Genomic DNA, 21,329 nt, shown 5'->3' with positions numbered 1-21,329 from the left:
CCTGTGCCTCCCATGTGCCTCCCAGGAGCCCTGTATCCAGAGGTGCCCAACAACAACAGCTCCCAGTAAGCTCCCCTGGAAGCTGTTGGGGGTCAGCACCATTAAAAATTCAGGTATCCGTGGCTTTCAAGAAACACAAGAGATTTAACTGGGAATCCAAACCCACAAAGCTTGATGCAGTCACTAACCGTATTTCCAAAGACCTCCCAGCTCAGACTCAGGAACTGTAAATATCATAATTTGCTTGGATTTGGAAGACTTTCACCAGCAGGAAACTAGCACTCTTTCAAAGCTTGTCCTACCCGTGGTGCAGTACCCACCAGAAGGCAAATCAAAAAGGACGAGTAACATTTTTTTAGTGTTTATTGAGAGTTGCCTTTATACACGAGGGAGGGACTGGTGCACTAATGCCATCACAAGTGAACCCAAATAAACCCCGCTCAAGTGTCGACAAGCAATTCAACTCACTGAATTTAAATTATAGCATTATTACACATCAATAATAAATTAAGGCTATTGCCTAGTAGTTGCAGATAATTTAAAAAAATCCTTGTCAAGAGTAAAAAACCAACCAAACAATGTAAACACAAGAACAATGAAACACACATAATGATGTTGCCAATAGGTTAATAGTGGCACCACATGTAATGGTTTTCCAAAAACTCAGGGTGCGCTGCCAGTGATGCTAAATCCATCACAAATGCTGCAGGTGAGCTGGTGCTCTGGCAGGAAGGAACGCCCAGGCTGCCAGGGCCAGCACCAGCCACTGCGCTCTGCTGCCCGTGCCCGGCTTCTACCTGCCTTGGCTGAACTAAAGTTGATTTGGAAGCTGCCTTTATCACTTAAAACTCTTCAAAGACATGTTTTGCTCATTAGTTCTTACTCTTGCTTAGCTCAAGTATAGAAGGGACTGTATAAGCTAACCAGATGTCACACGTGTCAATGCCATTAAAAATCAGGCCCAAAGTACACTTCAGTTTAAGTAAGATCAACTTTGTAGACAAGTGCATCAGCAAAATGTAACGATTTCTTTTTCCACCAAAACAACGCTGTGTATTCAAGGATTTATACTGGTTTAACATGTGCGTTAGACACAAATAAATAAATGAGCCGCTGACATTTGTGCAATTAGATGAGGCCTAATAGACTTTGCTCCTAGAGAGCTGACAGCTTTCCAGGCCTGGACTTCTCGGATGCTGCCCACAAGTGGCATCTCTGTGACTGGGATTAGCAGCCACCCTAAGGAATTTGGACGAAGTTGGCATTTTAAGATATGACCCAAGCCAGTGTGTGCACACCAGGGTTTTCAAATAAAGGAGGACTTTGCACATTACCATCCGGGCTGTCTCCTCACAACACTGCTAAAATGCAGCAACAGCACTGCCATGTCAAATGGGATCCTGCTACTGGTGTCAAACGTGGACTTAAAAGATCACAGTCAGTATGGACACGTGTTCAGGGCTGATACATACTGGAAGAGTTAGCCACATACTTTAGCAAATAATGCTAAAATTTAAGTAGGTTAACCCTCTCTCCAAGGTGAGGCTGACCAGACGCTCACTAGGTTAACCTTCAGGGAACCAGGCTGCATCAAAATGAAGCTTTGAGGAAATGCCCTCACTCCTCAGCGCTGGACCCCGCTGTGCATGCGGGTAGGGGGTGCCTATGGGAGGCCCTTGCCATGCGGCGCGGTCTGGGCCAGCGGTCCCAGAAGGAGCACAATTGCATGTGACCCAACCCTATTTTAATGCCTAGTGCTTGCCATTATTGCATATGCGCAGGTCCTGAAGGTCTCACATAAGCACCATCACATTTCTGGCTGAAAAGAAGCCCAGCTAGTCTCCAAAATATAGGTAATAAAACCCAACACAATCTCCATGCCACCCTTTCTCATATTTCCCTCTCAAAGCATAGACAGTAAACACATTTTATGGTCACCCCTCTTAGCAAGACAGAAACTCCATGAGCAAGGGTTTCGAGCTCCAATGCCAAACACACTGCATCACGGCAGAGCATTCCTGACAAAATACTTCACTTTTGAAAATTTAAGGCACCAAATTGAGCAAAAGTGAGGGGTTTCCATGTCGCTTGGTGTCTTCAGAGCTGGTACATGCAGCCTGTAGAGCTCACTTCATGAAGGGAGAACAAGCAAACCAATTTACTCAGCTGCCTCTGCAAAAGAGCATGCGCAGCCACAGGAGAGTTTCAGTTCAAGCCTACAAGTTAATCGAACAGCAGATTCAATCAGGAAATCCAAACCAGGAAGATAGACACTAATATACAGTACTGTAAGGCACTCCTACTGGGAAGGGAAAACTGGAGGGCAAATTACAAAGGAGAGAATGATCAGACTCGACTGGTTCAAAAGCAACGCCATGAGCTATGAAGCTCAAAGTCCAGCTGTAGGCTCAGCACTGTGAGCAAAGACAGGGAAGGGGCAGTGAGAGAGAGAGGGTGGACTGGCTTGCAGCAGGAAAATAGAGAGAAGATTATGGTGATTACTCAATTACATTTCTTTTCTACAGACCAACAGTCAGTTGCAATCCAGGCCGTGACCTTGGGAAGCCTGGGAAACTCAGTGGCTTCTGCTGCTACAGGGAAAAAGCATAATACAAGTGTGCAGCTTCCCCACTTCATTGTTTAATAAATACCCCCTGCTTTTTTTTTTTTTTTTTTTAAAGTCTTCAGGACATTATCATCAATCCATTATAATACACACAGTATCCTGATATTAAGAGAAGCTTTGACAAGAGGAGCCCTAGAGGTACCCTGATGATTTACTCCTAACAGGGCCACGAGAGCTTGTGGAGTATTGTGAAAAACCAGTTCCTCACCAAAAAGTACCTTCTCCCACTTACCTAGGAAAGCCTCACAGCTGCCAATTCCTATCATCCCAGCAATGAGCTCATATTGGTATGTGCCAGCCACAATGTTGTGTCTCATCACAAACCCATCATTTTTTATCACCTAAGACAGGCCCAAAAAAGCAATAAAAAGATTTCTACGTAAGAGAGCCAAATTCCTCTTTTATAGGTTGGTAATATAAAAAAGAAGTGCAATTTCCATCCCCTAGGTAGGTCTTTCTTCCCATTAAAGGAAAGCTACAGGGTCATGGTAAAGAGGAAAAGAGACTTGAATAAGGATCGCTACAGTGTCCTAGATTAAAACAATATGTATCTAACTAAACTGAGATGAGACATTTCTAAGTAGTTGTAGAGTTAGGCTATAGTCCATTGCGGTGAAGTACCCTACTTCTACACCGATTACAAGTTCTGTACAAGCAAAAGCAGTACCCGGATGTACAGATCAATCCCTCCCCCATCAGCTATGAAAGCACCTCCTCTGTGAAGGAGACAAACAGCACATTTTATTCCTGATGCACAATTAAAAGCTGTTGTTAAAATTTATTGCATGTGTGGGTAGGACAAGATGTAACTTCACCTGGGGATGGGGGGTGGAGAGAGCTGTGCAATCCGGAAAGACCGCAGGTACTTTGCCAGCCGATGCCCACCCAGAAGTCTGCAGAGCAGAGCCATGTGCAGGCTATGGGCTGCAGGTTGGGAAAAGAATCTAAATGGGGACCAGCATACAGCACTGTCAGTACAGCAGAGGCAACCACCCAGGGGTACAGTGCTGTCTGACACCCAGACCGTCTCTACAGGACCCCAGACTGAGTCCCCTTCTAGCAGATGGCTCTTGCAGGAAAACTGTCCTGTTAGACTTGGGTCTTCTGAGCTAGTAATGTGAGCAATAGTTTCAGTTTACTCTTTTGCCTTGCAGTCCTGAAAAATGAATAGGGCTTGTTCCTACTGCATCGGCACCTTCTGAGGCGAGGCTCAAGCCTTTCATTATGCTTACGAAAGGCAGCGACAGAAGACTTTATCTTAACTGTTCATACAGAGTAACTTTTTTTGAACAGGAGCTAGGCATCCCTGAGAGGAAAGCATCTTCCACATCACAGTCTGCTCCTATAGCTACTGTGAAAAGCTGTATTACTTTTCCAAAGTAGAAATGAACATGTATCCATTTTAGAAACTGGCTTTTTTACCACAACATTGGATTTTAAAGAAGTGAGTTTGACCTGTATTGTACAGCATTCTTTTACATAAAGCTTTGGGTGCTGCCAGTATATTGTAACAACACCCTTCTGCTCTTTGCCGTTAGTAATGGTAGTGGTTCCAGACCCATGACTAATTATTCCAGTAGTTTTACTGACATCATACTCTTTTTTTTTTTTTTCCTTCTTTTTTTTCTTTTCCCCCTCTCCTCTCCATCAGCAAAGAAACTGCTCTGTAATACCTGCACAAACCCAGAGTAACTCCAATGCTGTCTATGTTGTTATTCCAGAATCAGCTAGGATATCTAACTACCCACACACGACTGGTACTTCGGAGATCAGGACATCTGTCAAAGTCGTAGTTTGCAATGTCTAAACCTTGATTCCCTGACTCCGTAGGGTTTTTGACAGTGCACATAAGCAGCGTTCTCTAAACTGAGCTGGACATGACCAGCATTGTAAGGGATCTTAAACACCAGAGCATGATGATATGAAGAACACCGCCCTTTTTTCTTTAATGGTCTACCATTATGTCTAGATCTAAGTTAAAATAGTACCTGCTAGATTCTGACAGTTTCAGAACTACTGGCTTTGCCACAGGACTAGTAGTAACGCATGCTGAAAACCCCAGGAGCATACTGTTCATTCAGCCAGTACCACTGCAGTTCCTGTTTGCATGACTAATTCCACAATACTTCCCTAGTGTTTGCATTGTGAACATGCAGGGAATTCTTCACGTGGGAATGGACTTGCAAGGAACATCACATCTTTAAGGATGATAGCCAAAAGCAACGCTTTTCACATGAGGAATAGTGAGCTGAGACAGACACTGCCATGTAGGGGAAGTGACAAAGGTGCATGATTCACTAGGTTTATTAAATATGGGAATCCCTATACTACTTTGCCAAGAACATGGAAAAACCCTCACTTCCTTCCAAAGAATCCCACTGAGAGAAGGACTTCTGGAAAAGAAAGGCACTGGTTGTCTAATGTATACAGATATAAACATGCTTTTATATAAATATGTATAGAGAGAGACAGTAGTTGCACTCAAAATCAAGAAAGCTCAGATTAAGCTACTTTCCTTGACTGGAAGCTAGGAAAGGTAACCACTTACACTCCAGTACAAGGCAATTCATTGTAGCATTCTACCTTTTAACATAAGCATGACGTATTCCTGTTCTTTTATTTAAAATACTTCAGCAATTAGTGAGGCGCTTCAATGACCAAGACTGCTTTCTGCCTTGAATACAACAGCCTGCAGATTATATAGGAAGCCAAGATCAGTATTTTGCATTTTCATAAACCTATGTGAGAGGAGAGGAAAAATACACATGCAACTGGCTTTTTTCTCCTGAAACAATATTTGCTTTCTGTACATAGGTGTATGTGTGTGTCTGTGTGTATATATATGTGAACACTTTCATATCTATGTAGTACACATATTACTGCAGGGTCTGGAGAAAAGAGTTAAGAATGTGGGCTGGAGGGACAATCTCTTAAGTGCTTACCGGAGACGAAGCCAAAATGAATTAAACACACCGCCAGTGATGACACATCTCCTCAGTTAAATCCATCATGTACTCCCCTTTCACAATATATGTAATTCACCATGTTTAATACTTCCCTGTGTTCCAGGTGTGTGGAGCAGAATCGTATCTTGAGGAACTTCGCTTTCCACCATGGAAGTCACTACAGAAGTATAAAATCCCTTAGTGCTCGCAGAGAACACAGGACACAAGTTGCAGATGAACACAGCAGACTAGTGTTTCACAGTTTTGGAGGCATTTTCTCACCAACGTGGGCAAGACCACTTTCCTGGCTATCAGTCTAACAGGTTCAGGTTAGAGAAACATTTAAAGTAAACTTCATGAAATAAAAACAAAACCAATGTGGACACTTAAAATGTCTTAAAACACGAGACTAGCAGGAAGTCAGAAAACAACATGTTACTGGAGATGAGGATGTGGCCTCACACAGGTCGAGAATAACCAGTGTAAAACTCAGCGGACTTCAGTGACAGAGCTTAACCGATATACCCAGCCTGAACATAAACAGTAGCAAGTCCCCTGCTTATCTGCATATGGAATAATTCACTGGGGTGGTTATAAATATATAAACAGAGCTGAAACATTATTCTGCATCTTATGTTTGCAAGCACCCCAAATAAGGTTTGATGGGAGATACTCTTCTTTCCTCAAGGAGAAGTGACAGGTAAATGCACTGATCCTTTAAAAACAGTTCTCTGGAAACACGAGGAAATGGAACCATGTGTTCACATCAGGAGCAGGTGGGTTTAAAATCATTCCTGCCCTGTTGGGTTCTGTGAAACACCTCACCAGAACCTCTGCCGAGGCTAATAATAAATAAATAATACACATAAATAAGTAGATGATTCATCAATTCTAAATGAACAACATAAAAAATAATGTGGTCAGGGCAGCAAGTATTTACTGCCTTGATGAAAAATCTTCTCCAGAGGTGGAAAAGAAAAAGTTGGGTGCCTAATTAGCTAGACCTAAAGCATTTCAAGTAAACCACATTTTGTATGACAGCTAGAGGCTGGACTTCAACGCAAAATGCAGTTCAGCCATTGGTATTTCAAAGCCATCAAGGCTTTATGGCCACTTTGGCAGCTGCTATTCACAGATGAAGAAGGTCAGATAATATTTTGCAAAAAGACTTCTGCCTGGCTAAGCTGAGAAGCTGCTTGAACTGGCAGCTGGGAAAGGGATTCTCTTCAGACTGGCTACTGCCTTAAGAAATTCATGTGTTCTGATAAGACAACTCAAACATGTTGCAAGACTCTTCGAAGTTTTCATCCATATTCAGTCGCCTCCAGAAGGATTTCTGCTTCTTCTGCAATTCTTTACGGACACACCTGGGGCATGGCACAGCCTTCACTTTACACTCAGAGTGGAAGACAGCACCACAGCTTTCACACCTGCAAACACAAATTAGTGTCAAAATTGAATGACAAAATAGGACCAGAGCATGCAATGGACTTCACATGGATTGTGGGCAGTGGACATTCCTTCAGACAGTTCTGGTAGCTCAAAGAGCATTATGTTTCAAAAGAGTGGAGTTGCAAAAGACACCGTCTTGCCCACACCTCTGCTGGTTTAAAGCTGCTCAGGACCACAAAAATTGACTTGCATCCATTTGCAGTTAGTTGCTGAGAATCTGGCCCAGCACTTCAGACAGAAATTTTTAGAAGGATTAACACTTATCTTCTTATTAACTAGTATTCAGGTCTATCACGGAATAGACATCAATTTTGTTTTATGAAAGACAAGTTTGCTGCTTTGGTTTGTAAATGAAGAGCAACAATATTCATTTCCATTAAGAATATTCCAGCGTCTGTAACAGCCAAGATATGACATTTTCCCGATTGAAGTTCCAGTGGTCAGCTGTTCTGGAAAGAGTAAAGTACAGTCCACTTCAACAGCAGGAGAAGAAGTCATTCCACAAAGCAAAATATGAACCAGAGGTATGCGATATTTTCTGCTCTGCGTCCTGTGGAAGATCAGACTAGATCAACACAATTACAGCTCCTGGCATTCAAAGCTGTGCTATTCTGTTCTCAAATGTGATATTATGACTTCAAAAAAATCAAATGCTCAAACAAGATGACTAGATTACTTTTGGGGCACTCTGAGGCAATGGATGTAATGTCACAGCAGATCAAGCCCCAGCAGTTCCAGATGGCTGTGGAGCAATGAAACATCTGGTGATCATGGAGCGGGCTACAACTAAACAGTTGGATATTCTCAGCCTTTCAACGCACGTAACTGTCTGTAATGATGAGTTAAGTCACTACAGCTTTGTAACCAGATGAAAAAAATAAAAAGGATGAAAGACGTGCAAAGTCTTAGATTCCAGTGGGATAATCAAATAATGAAAGCAACAAAACACCAAAATTTAAAGCAATTCTGTAATACAAATGAGGGGCATTGGTCACCCTAGTGATTCTGGGGGGTCTTGAAATGCCTTGCTTTTTTCCTTTTTTGCAGCTATTGTAGTCAAATGACTATATAAGAATCCAAGTACCCATTGTTATCATTAGTGGGGTTTTGTCTGTTTGCTTTAAGCTTTTTTTGTGTGGTTTTTTTTCCCTCTCGGAAACAAGATTCTTGTCCTCAAGACTGTGAAGAAAAATTGAAAACATGAAGAAATAAACCCCAAACACTGAGAAGCCCTAAGGCAAACTGTAGTACCTGGCATGCTGTCTGGCAGTACTGAGAGAAGTCCATAAGCTAACACAACCTGTTATATTAGGTTGCATCTGCATCTCACCCGTAACTTTTAAAATACTCCCGATCCTGTTCCTGGTGTAGCTGCACTTTAAGTTTTATGCAAAAGCCCAACCATGGTCTAGATTTTAGTAACTGCAGGGCTTTGAGAAGGCTATGCAGAATTTTAGAGGGACACATTTCTAGCTAGCATAAACTGGTAAAACTAAGTATAATGTTGTATATCTACTAACATCTATGCTCTCTTGCAATAAAACTTGATCATCATATTTTTAAGTCCCACTAGTAAGTCTAAATCTGGTTTTGAATCAAGAAACTGGCTGACACAGATATTTATCATTTCTGTACTCAGAGTGTGTGTTATGGCCCTGATCCAGTGAAGCACATAAACACATGCTTAAGACTCATATCCCAGTGATTTCCTTGGGATTACTGATCTGCCTATAATTAAGTATGTGCTTACGTGCTTTGCTGGATTGGGATCTCCAAGAACAGACACACTAATGGATGAGGGAGAGAAAGAAAGGATAGCAATGTCTTTAAAACTTTACATCATTCTGAACTGACACTAATGGCGATTTTATCAAGCTAATTCTCCCTTGTTAGTCAGCAATTTGCAGTGCCCTGGACGCTGCTAGAGGGAATGATTGATGAGGAGTGTAATTTTGCGCTCTTGCACTGCCACTCCCTACACTCGCTCAATATTTCTCCACAGCGTGCATGGTGGTGACAAAACCTCTCAGAAATTGTTGCTGAAATTGATGGAGCAGGATGAGAGAGGAGCCAGCACACCTGCCTTCTCCAGTCAAAGGCCATCAGCACAGAAAAAAGTAAGATTGATGGTGTTTAAATTAATGTGGATTCATTTTTCAGAAATAAGCTTAGCAGCAGAATTAACAAAGTTTTCTCACACTGCTCAGAACAAAAAGAGCAAGAAGAAACGTCTGTGCTGTTAATTATAAGAGCTAGTGCAACAGCTGAAGCTCTGACCAGGACCCCACACTGTCGGGCACTAACCAGAGGCAGCACGAACAGCCAGCTCCAGGTCTCACAGTGCACTGAACTGGCAGCCACTGTGACCACTGCCAGTCCATTCTGGTGCCACCACCTCTGCCTGCCTGCCACTCTGAAGACCTATTTTCTGCCTTCTCCAGTGAAGGCTGATATACTTCTCAGCCCCATCTGCAGGGTGCAGATGACAACAAAACACAGCCTGGAAGAACAGTGCTCCAAGCTGGAGAACAAAGCTGCCTCTTGCTCCCCGTAAGGACAGGTAGAGAGGATACCTGTGTCAGCCTTCACCACATGCTTGCAACCCTCATTGCTAAAGAAACTCAGTCACCAGCCCAGGGGAGCAATGCTGATTTTGCTCTGCCTTTGTGCAAGTGGTAAGTTACTCCCTTTGAAGTGATGGAGCTATACTACTCCAAGCCTTCTACAGCTTTGCTTTTCATCATGTCAAACACAGTCATTCTTAACAGACCCTGGAAATGTCAACTGGTTGACCATTCTTAATGTCACTGCAAGAAATTTTCCATTATATTTAGAATGTTACCAGAGATGTGATACCAAAAACCCCACCAAAATCATATTCCTTCATGGAATATTATGAACAGACTGCTGTGTATTTAATCCTGACATGTAATTTTATCTCCATATGTGAGTTTCACAGTTTTTCTTTACTATTGTTTTCAAGCCTCAGTATTCCAAACTGCTTTTATTTCTCTGGAGAAAAAATACATTTCACGGGTCTAAAAAAGGTCCATGTAATAGTTCACTACACTCGGCTATCTTTTCCTTAACCCTTGTTGTTGTCATAGGTAATTCACAGTTCAGGTACTATATCTGAATTCTGACTTCTTCTTTGGTTAGAGGCCAAAAAGTCCCTGCATCTTTTGTGAGACTTCTATACACCACTGATAATAAGCTGATGAGCCCACAGCCATTCAGGCCTTTCATGTTTCCTTCTTTAATGAATAACATTGCGATACTGCACATTAACAGCATCTTGCTATTTTTCAAACATTATTTGAAGAATTGGTGAACATTGCATGTTGTTTTCACACAGACTTTCAGCCTTCTAAGAAGGCATCTGAAATAGCTTCCTCTCCGGTTCAGTGTTTTCTCCCTTTTTTTCTTTCCTGATTAACTCTATTTCTGTTGAGACTATAGGGAGTGTTTTAAGGATGTTTTACTTGTTTGAACACCAGAGTAACAAAAATGCAGAGAATTATTCAATTCTCTGAATAATTTCTATTACACTGGAAAGTGCAAGAAAGGGCAAAGCTCTCCACAGCCAGCCAGGCACTACAATGTTCTTATTATTACTAGTTACAAAAGAAAAGCCTGTCTACATTAAAAGCATAAAAATCATTCCTTGTATGCTGAGGAAGTGCCGATGTTAGTGTCTCCCATTAAGTCTGAGCATTTGAAACACATACATACCAGCATTTGGTAAATTGTAAATTCTGGCAAATTCTTTTTCATGCTTCCCAAGTGTATTTCACAGGCTTATGGCTCAAGTAATTCTAGATTCTGCACAACCAACTGACAACTTGTATTTCTCTTCTGTACTGCACCACCGTTTAGGTGCCACGGGTAAGAGCAGATGCCCAAAGAGAGGGTGTAACAACAAAGAGGCCTCAAAGACCTTCCACCTTAAGTAGACAAAATAAACCAGGGATGATCAACTGGTGGTCCAGGATGTCACCTAAAAGACAGTTTTATTTGTCTCCTAGGTACCTCACATGTTGACAGACTGACCAGCGTGACCATGTTGGGATGAAGCCACTGGGACTAGCAGGGTGTACTAGGACAGCTTCAGTACCACACACATGGGCTGTACCCAGCCAGCTTCCAACCACCAGGCAGGGAATCTAACAAGTCATGGTTATACTGTTTGTCCCCAAAATGAACAAGTGGTGGATGACAGGTATACCACCATTCCCACCTCACAAATGGGAAAAAAGATGAACTCACTTGCTCAAGGTCAGCCAGAAGCTCTTAGAAAAGCTGAGAGGGGCACAGAGCTCCCCTGTCTCACTCAGTGCCATATTCACCCACCATCCTTTCTCTTACAATTTTATATGCTGAGTTTCATTTTTTCATTTAAAAAAACCACTTCCTTTTTACCAGACCTTGCACACATTTGCTCAAATGAGTAGTCCGTTGAAGGGAATTTCAGTAAGGATTTGATTTAGGGCTGAACCCTTCATCGACTAGAACTCTTCGGGGTTTTTTCTTTCCCTCCATGCAGAGTAAACCCAAGATAAAACATGGTTGTTTGTTATGTTTTCTTTAGGTGATGCTATACATTCACCAAGCATCCAAAATACCAAGCCACCTGTAACTTGGCTATCAAAAAACCCCAAAGAGCAAACCACAGCAGCTGAAGTAAGCCTTGCCTAGGGATTCCAGCATGATCACCTTCCCATGCTATGCACATGTGCATGTCTGCAAGTATTTCTGAATTGTTCAGCTGTGAATATCACAGATGTGCCCTTCAAAACTCTTAGAGACTAGCAGAACACAAAGACAAGGAAAATGGACTAGCCTGTGTTCACTTACAACACAAAAAAAGCCCCAAGGGCAATCAATGCTTGACACACACGTGCAGCATTATTATTACAGTTGCCTAGGAACCAAAGCAAGGAACCTGCCTAGGGAGGGACGCCCATGTAGTAGATGAATGGAAGAAAGTTGGCACTAATATGACAATGATTTGTCCCTAGAAGGAGCTTGTTAAGACAATGCCTTGTATGCCACACGGTCTTTACCAGATACAGTAGGTTTTTTTAAACACCGTACTTAAAAACTGTTAATACTTCAGACTTGCTTTTGAAAAATTTGCCTCTGAAGAGGAAAAAAAAAACCCAGGCCAAACAAAACCAGAACAGTGCTCAATATCCAGCCCCTCAAATCTTTACATCTGAAATTCCCTCTAAATGATTAATTCAGTGTTCAGGGAGCCAGCAGTGATTCAAAACATAATCAGAGTCTTCCTTTCCTTATACCTGCTCATCAGATGGGGGTTACCCTTGACATGCCAGCACAGCTTGAAGTTGCTCCTCATTTACAATGGCATGGTTGGGTCCTGGCCCCTGAGGGTACACAAACAGCAGAAATAACAACTGTAACAGCCCAGCTTGTGTGCTGGGGGAACTGAGCTGAGGGGTGAGCTGGTTACAGGCGGCAGCTAGCAAGGGTTGTACAGCAACTGCCAGCCTGCGCTGATGGGACTCACCAGGTAGATCACCCATGGTTTGCACCTCTAGGGGACAAGCCCAAACACAGCCTGATGTCTGTGACCAACGCTACCACTGCTGCTCTACTAATGCCACCCGGGGTAGCCAAAGGACACACTATCTGGTGTCCCTGCATGAAAACTGCCAGCCCAGGCTCTGCTCCTTTTTACCCAGCATGGGTTAGACTGAGCTGCTAGAGAAGCACCCCAGGCAGGGTGGGGAGGATGAATGAATAAGCCTCTATCCTGGCTCAGCCACCCAGGGCTTGCTACTGGGTGCCTCTTCGTCTGAGCCATCTCTTGCCCCAAGTCCTGTTGTGCCAGCACCCACTGCTGAGGTGGACTGCAGCCAACAGATGTGCAAAGTGGTCAGCGATATTAAAGCCTCACAAATGAGGGGAAAAGAGGGCTGCTCACGGGAAGGGAGAGAAAACCCCCAGTGCTCCACCAGTGGCGGGGGGAGCCTCAGTATCAGCTCCTCCATTGCTAGACCCAGAGAAATCACAGAGCAGGGCTTTAGTTTGGGTGCTCAGAGAACAATTCATTACAGGCCAGGGTTGAACAAGAACAGCTTGATTTAACCACCTGCTATCCTCCTCCTGTGACGGTTGTGTACGCAGGCTGAATTACCACACCGGAGCACAGCAGTGGGGTCAAGCAGGAGCCAAGGGATCTTGCAGCTCCCAGACCCCTCTTCACAGAGCTCTGTCGCTCCTGATTAAGGAGGGATGCATGTCCTCAGCTTCCCCCCAGCTTCGGCTGCAGGGATTTATGCTACACTTATCTATGTATATTTTCATACTTGCCTCCAGCAGAACTAAGGACTGACTGTCAACCTCAGCACTGCACCTCGCAAGTTGTCTATGTTCAGAGATCCCAAGCCATGTAACGTGGCCTGTACACAGCAGTTCACAATATAATACTAAATATATTCTATTTTTATATATATAAATATATAAATACTAAAATCAGTATTAAAAAATTTGATCTGAAACTCATGATTACACTGTAGTGAGTGGAGCTAGGTTACTTTGGAAAGGGGAAGAGCCCTGGCAGATCCGCTACTCGCAAACCACTGGTGAGGCTGAGATGCCACAGATATTCAAGTGTTTACATTGCTCAGACACATATCCTCTGCCTCTGCTAGCTGCAACAGCATGAACTGGACTTCGCCCCTCCACCTGTCTTATTATTAATTAACTGTATTCACAAAGTAGTGGTTGAAGACCTAAAAGCAAAGATTAAGGCATATTATTAACAGTAATATTAACATACTGCCCTCAACTGTTGTCATTTGACTGCATGAGTTTACAATTTTGCTTTTTTCTGTAAGTCTCAAGTCTGGAAATCCTGTGATTACATTTATTAAAACAGAAAGGTAAAGGCATCTGGACTTCAGAGCTCTGCCATAGCGTTGAAGACATGCCTATATGGACCCAAGATGGAAAAAAACAGCTTAACATTTAAAAAAATAAAGTAAGTACAGAAACAAAAAGATTCTTAAGGTAATCGTAGAATTTCTGAGTGCTTAGAGCTGGCAGTGTTGGCTTTTATAGGCTAAGTCTGTCTTAGAAGGGGAATTTGCATGAGGAAGGAGAAGGAAGAACTAAGAGGTCTTGACTGGCAAGTTGGAAATATCTAAAGTGAGGAAGAAGGCTGAGCAGAGAGCTGCAAAGAAGAAACTGGAAGCGAGACGGCTGCCTCGTTCAGCCAGCAGTACAAGGCAGCACTGCAGAGACCTTCCTACTTGAAATAGGAATCTGCCTTTACCATGAATATTCTAGTTAATACCACTCTGAAATGAAGCAGATAAAAACAACCTATAAAGCTAATTCAGTTCTAAAATACAATGCTTGATGAAAAAGCCAGTATATTTTATCTCTTTCTTTTTATGTGTTCTAGGTAACACTACTGCACTAGCCTGCACAGACAAAAATCAGAAGATCTGGGCCAGAAGATTTTGACCAGTTTTGACAGATTCAGATGAAATTAAATTATCGAGAGAACCTAACACCTACTTAGTAAGTTTCTTTAAAGAAAGTGCTGAGCAGATCACTTCAGGGTGCTTTGAACCAACTATCAACACCCGATAAGCTAAGCTCTTTCAAAAATTAAGTACTAAACTTCTAGCACAGCTCAGGTAAACTGGGCTTGGGAAACGGATGTCTAGTATAAAATGAACTTATCAGAGCAAGAGGGAAAACAATGTACTTTGAGTGATGCCTTTGACCTGTGCCAAGGTAATTCCTGGAAATGCTCTGCACTACGTATTTCAGTCTCTCCACCTAATATCTATCTTTAACATTCTCCCAAAGTATCAAATAGCTGGTTTTGTCCAGTGACACAACATCCATAACACAGTGAGCTGTAATCTTGCAAAGACTTCGGCACGCGCATAGAGCTAAGCGCTGCCTCAGAGCCTTTAGTAAGACTTCTTGCTATGTGTAAAGTTAAGTACATTCATAGGTCTTATCAGGATGGTGGCCGAAGATTATAGAGGCATCCAAGCTGATTGATATAGTCAAGCCTGTTCTGTGGCACATCTATTTTTAAAATTGGGTCTTCTGGTTTGTATCTTAAAAGGTCTACATGCCTTAACTGATCTGTAGAACAAATTAACTTTGCAAAGTGAAAACAGATTAGCCTTGATAAATGCATATGAACACAAAAGAGCAACTCTCCAGGGTTCACATACATCGACAGTCACCACATAAAAGGCAACGAATTGACTAAATCACAAGTAAGTAGCTTTACCAGCAAAACACAACAAACTGCCTGTGAAAGGAGTCCCTAGGATGCTGACACACAGGCAAGACCAAAACTTTATTAACTGGGTAGCATATATCAATCTTAAACACAGCTATAATTACTTAATTATCTAACTGGTCACAAAACTCTTTCTAATGAATAATCTATTATTGTTCCAATGGTATTTTTCCTCATTATTGCTTAAGTTTTAAAACTTGTTAAATATTGTTCTAGGTTATAGAACAAACACAACCACATGCTACAGACAGCAGTATCACTACACGGGAATTTTCTTTTCACCTCTGTTGTTTGTTTGTTTTTAATTTTAGGAGAAAGGAATAAAAACTTTTCACCATGGTAATGAAAAATAAGCAATATCAGAATAACTTGAAGAGCATAGCCTGGCTGCTAACAAATGGACAAGAATAGGTCTAACAAGTCAATTCATAACCAGGGATATTTAAATATTTCACAACAGTTGTAAAAATAAAATTAGTGATATAATAGGGTAATTTTGTATGATTATTTACTAAATTTAAGCCCAGGGCGAATTTGGTCCAATAAATAAAACAGGAGGTAGATGCTCAGGTTAAGTTGCCAGAGCTCCAGCAAAGGCAGAGCTGTGCAAATTTACGTTAGCTGGCAATTTGCTCCATGAAACTGCAATTAACTCAGGAGGATTTAAATATAGTCCTCATTATTTAAAGGCCTTCAAAAAGATGCTGAAATTGTGACATTTAGAAAGAATCCTGATGAATTGTTATATAAATATGGTGAAGACAGAAAAGAGGGAAATGGGGGGCAGAGGAATCAGACTGACTGGAAGAGGCACCCAAAAGGATGGGACAATTTTTAGAAATTGTTTAACTACTGAATCACAGCTTTCATTACGCTCTGTGCAGAATGGCCACCTCCCAAGAAAAGCCACAGAAAGGAAATATCATTAGAAAGCTTATGACTTTGTGAGCCCACTCTTACACTCAAGGCAGAAAACGGTTGTGCTGTATTGTTCAGCAGGATGTAAAGAGCCTGCCAAGCACAGCCCACAGACCCGCTAATTAAGTGAACTGATTGTGTTTGTTTTGGAACCGTTTGCCAACAAAGGAATGTGTCATGCTGATTAGTGAGAGAAGGGTATGTAATATATGTGTATTCAAACCCTGAGGAGTGCATAACCCAGGTATTCACTCTGTTTGCTCAAGGACTGACAAAAATGATTCTCAAGCAAATAACCTGACCAAAGAGAAACTCCAGCCCTCGAGAGGGGCCCTGCTTTTCTCTCAGCTGTATCTATCCAAAGAAGATCCATCCTTCATGAATTCCTACTGAAGATTGCTCCAGAAACTGCTGAGAATGTTTTAGAGAGAAACAATCTCTTCACCTCAAAGCTGTCCTAAGAGACCATGAAGATGGAAAAGTAACAGCCAGCTGAGAATCACCTCGGAATTGTGCCCTCTGACAGCTGTCACTCTTCTTTCCAAAGAGCAAGAAAGGTCAGGGAGGTAGCCAGAAAAACAAATGCCAGCTCAACACACCCCACCACCACCCACACACATGCAAACAGACCACTTTTCAAACATTTCAACAGAGAGATGAAGTTTGCAAAAGCTGTCATACACCCACTTTTGAATATTTCTAACCTAACAGCACAATTTGCTGGCAGAATTAGTAGCATGCTCAAAAGCCAATGAGCAACATTCAAAAGCAAGAAGGAAAACATGGTCTTCAGAGCTCAGCTGCTCCTCCCTCCCAAACTCAGCAGCTACAGCCAAGGTACCTGACAGTCCAGTACTGAGTATAAAATGTGAATATTATGTTGTAGACACCAACTCCAGAAAACCAGGATGGTGAAAGTGAACTGTAGTCAATTCTCACTGCACACTGTGGACTCAGAACAGTACAACTAAATCCCAAATCTCAGCTAACTGTTCACTCAGAGCTCTGTATGACACTTAACAAACAGGGAAAGCTGAACACGTCATCAGAAATTTCAGGTGTAATTGCAAGTCTTCACACGAACGTTTCGTGACTTGCCAGTCCATCTGCCACAGGTTACTCTGTACATTATTTCACCTCAGCTTACCCTTGTCGCTGTAGTGGTCAGCACACCTACCTCAGAAATCTCTCAACTGTAAGAGACGGAAAAAACACAAACCCCCTCTAGCCTGCCTTCTCCCTCACTGCTTTGCAGCTGATGAAGCTGCACAGTAAAACATATAAGAGCTCCTCTGTTGGCATGACTTGCCTACAGTCTGAAGGTGGACAAGAGCAAAAATACGGAACTGAAATAATCTGGTTAGTTTCAGAGGTACATGCACACACATGAGCAGTAATGAGATGAGAAAACTAACTAGGAAGGGAAATGGAAAATTCTGGGGATAAAAGCAAGATTTAGTGATAAGGAGTACAAAAGGAGTAAGCAGAACGACCTCTGACAAAGTTAAAAGGAAAAATATTGGAGGACCTCTCATGTTGATCGTGTTCTAATTAAAATCATTAGCAAAGACCACTGTCTTTGGCATGACATCAACCACAACTTCACATTTGTAAAACATGAACAGAAGTCCTTCTGGTTTCTAATTCACATAAAATGAGGAGCCAGAGCAGCTTCTTTTGGCTTTCACTGAACTGCTGACAAATACTACTTGATTCCAGAAGGTTTTAAACTCTGTAATTGCGAGGTATGCCTGATCTCAGCTGAAGGGCGGGGGAACAATATACATCCAACAATGGTTTTGTGACCAAAAATCCCCCAGACAAATCAAATGCACACAGATTTCAAGTAAACCTGTCTTCCCAAATGCTCTTACACCTTCTCATCAATCTTTCAGGAATATCTTCAGTCACCTCTTACACAGCCTCAACAGACATTGTATGTTTTATGTCATCTTAGTCTTTCTCTTTTTAACTCAGCCTATCTCACCATGCACCCTAGGTACATTCTTTCTTGAAAGCCATTTATAGAGCTCAGCTGCACACCTTGTTTAGCTTATGTCCACCTCTTTGTCAATGCATCTTTTAGAATGAAAGTCTGGAGAAAGAATGCACAAACAGCCTTTGAAATAGGTCAGGCTGAAAATCCCCAAAGACTAGTCCCTGGTTGCTTGTAATTTAACATCTTTGTGCATGCAAGGGAATCAGATTCTTAATGAAGCCCTTTTAACAGGCTGGTCCTGATTGTTTCCAAAGGTGGCTCTTCATTTTTTTTCCCCTTCAATGGAACACTTTGGAGAACAAATTAAAATTACTGTATTTGAAACAGCCAAAAAAGTACTTTTCTAAGGAGGAAGGCTGTGCTGTCAGACATACTGTCTTTCTGTTGAGTTAAAAGAAAATATTTTTAAAATCTCCTTTATTCAAAATCCAAGACATTTCTGAAAAACAGCAGTAACACTTCTGTGTTGCCAAGTCTGCTCTGGTTTCCTGCATTTTGCTACTAGGTTTTCCATGCAACTCCTGTCCCTGATCTGGCATCCAGTACTCCATATAATATGAAATGTTCTTTTGTTTAGCTTAGGACTGGCATATGCTTATACTTATTATGTAGCCACCTGAGAAAAGCAAAGTCATTTAAAAAAAAATAAAATCTTGTACACACAGGCAACAGAGGAGTATGCACACAGAAAAACAGAGAACTAGCCATAACATTTCATGGGGAAAACACTTCAGAATAGATGGTTATTTTTTTTATAATGGACAATCCCAGCACATCATGGGCTCAGTGACGTCCAGAAAGATGTCTGTGATCACCCCAGAGAATTCATCTGGCTTTTCAAGACACCTTTCAAACTCAGAGGAGCTTTGGATAAATCACAGTGTGATGCTGCTGGGGACTCTTCCCTTTCTGAACAGCTGTTCTGAGATTTACAGAGTTTGGGAAGTAGCTCTTCCCATCTATTTCCAAGTCTGCTTGTGGTGGCCTCCCTGGACCTGTAATCTAGTGTAGCTGCCCAGAAATGTGCATGGGTGAGATCCAGTCCCTAGTTATTTAAGTAAGAGCATACAAGGCTGAGAATCCGCAAGAATATGATATGCAAGTCAAATGTAAGACTGACATTACAGTACCTGCTTGTAGACATGTCCTCAAAGGGGTAAAGTATTTCTCCATTGTTGCAAATCTCACAGATGAAGCCCTTTTGACTACAAAGGCTACAGCTGTATACATGAGAGGTGGCAAACTTGATCACCTTCCCCAAGAAAGGAGCCAGTTTTCCTTCAATAACCTGAAACGAGAAGACAATATTGAATGAACTCAAAAAAACCCCGAAAGACTAGAACTCCCTGAAGGACGGAGACAGTATTTATTAATACAGAAATGCAGCTAAGTGCTGCTGGTTAAAACAACTGAAAAGTTACATCTCAGCAATTACAGCTCCATGAAATCACAAGTGATAATAGTAGCCAATGAATTGACAATGATGTAAATGTAAAAACTAAGTTACTATCTCTCTGTAAGTCTCTATATGGCAGTAACATACAAGATTAGTAGTAATTTTAAGTACAACAATGCATTCATTTACTAAGGCACAAAAAAGCAGATCAGAAAAGAGTTTAAGCCTCCCATATTATCATCTGATAGTTATAGATACTGCCTTACATTTATGATTTTCACTTGTTATTTTTTATGCACAAATCAAAGCTTTGTCTTTGTTCCTTTTCTTCCAAAGTGCAAGGTTTTTTTGCGTATTTTGTGTGAATGGAACCCTGGTTTTCCTCCTTTAGTGAGGTTGTGTTTCCCATTGAAAACCATTAAAATACAATATTCCCCTCATTGCCAAAATGAATAAATTCTCAGATAAAGTCTTGAATAGGAACTGGGGTTTTTTCCTTCAGTGTCCAGCTCTCAAAATCGAGAAGTCCCTCGCTGCCAGACAATCCTGCTAGACCATTAGAAGTGATTAGCACTCCCTGTACTGTTGTGAAAAAACAGCCATGCAGTATAGATTAAACTGCTAGCCACAACACTCATCTAAATTTCTGACTCGGTGACAATGCCTCCATAAGGGGTGCTATTCAGGCAAAATAGTTTCCATTCAGATCAAACTTCCAGAGACTTTAAGGAATTCTGCTGGTGTAGGGAATAATGAAGATGGAATAAGGCCCTAAGTGTATATTCTTCTCTCCAGAGCTTCCTGTGGTCTGAATGGCAGCCTGCCAGATTAGTGATAAAAATGTGTCATGGGATTTGATAGTGACCTCTATAAAAAGGAAAAAGAATGCCATAATTGCTGATTGAGGAGGACTTGCACAGGGCTGTGCCCTGAATCCTAAAAGGGAGGAGATTCGTACTTAACTGTGTGCCAGATTCGCTTCAGGCATCCCTTCCCTAAACACCGTAACATACCACTTGTGATTTGGGTTTAATGTAAACCAATCTAGAGAAACCAAAGGTCAAGGGAGAGAAGAACAACAGAGATACTGGAAGCACTCCTCCCCTATGTAAAGTAGAAAGGAAATAAATTTGTGTTCCAGGGCAACTTCCTGCCTGCTAGCCGAGACAGGCTGCTGAAGAGTACATGTGGAAAAGGAGGTGCATAGATAGCATTGATGGCATTGAATGCATGAGCTGAAATGTGCCCTCTCTTTCGCTTTCAGCTCCAGCCGGCTACCAACATCTGCAACAACAGGAAGCGGCAATGTTATTGCTAGTACTGCAGATAGGACATCTGCTCATGTTAGAGGAAAAATGACGTTCCTATTGCATCCTGGTATAGGAAGATCCCCTTCAACTAGAACATAAACAATGCAGAGAAGCTGCTGCATGAAATATGAAATGAAGGTATAGTTCAAGGTAATGATGTTACTAACCTTCTAACAGATGGTCAGAAGTTAGTTTAGCTCCCCTAGGCTGTGTTTTGTTTTTCATTTTAAAGGGAGAAACTTTCTGCTTGCAGACTCCAGAGTTACAGAGGGTCTGAAAGCCAAACAAGTTGGGAGCAGGGCAGAGACACAAGAGCTGACAGTACTCAATAATCAGGAGGAAAGAAACAGTGAAGCCACTCAGCTAGTGACACAGCTACAATCACCC

The 21,329-nt window shown here is 41.9% G+C and overlaps 1 protein-coding gene across 5 annotated transcripts in view; it reads right to left on the bottom strand.

The window, feature by feature from the left end:
* The window catches only part of PLEKHM3 (pleckstrin homology domain containing M3), a 122,572-nt gene that overhangs the window by 23,758 nt on the left and 77,485 nt on the right, over window positions 1–21,329 (bottom strand). For 4 of the 5 annotated variants that reach the window (XM_027786144.2, XM_027786143.2, XM_055813114.1 and 1 more), the window contains 2 exons: window positions 19,367–19,524; window positions 346–7,001 (listed from right to left, as the gene is read on the bottom strand). In XM_027786144.2, the coding sequence (XP_027641945.1) occupies window positions 6,824–7,001; window positions 19,367–19,524 (336 nt within the window). In that variant the 3' untranslated portion in view covers window positions 346–6,823. Of the gene's footprint in view, window positions 1–345; window positions 7,002–19,366; window positions 19,525–21,329 lie in introns of those variants that run through there. The other variant, XR_008748603.1, reaches the window with a different exon arrangement.

Source organism: Falco peregrinus, chromosome 8 (assembly GCF_023634155.1).
Source record: "Falco peregrinus isolate bFalPer1 chromosome 8, bFalPer1.pri, whole genome shotgun sequence".
Taxonomy (NCBI): Eukaryota; Metazoa; Chordata; class Aves; order Falconiformes; family Falconidae; genus Falco; species Falco peregrinus.
Note: the sequence above shows the minus strand (reverse complement) of the source record. Positions and strands in the feature narration are given on the sequence as shown.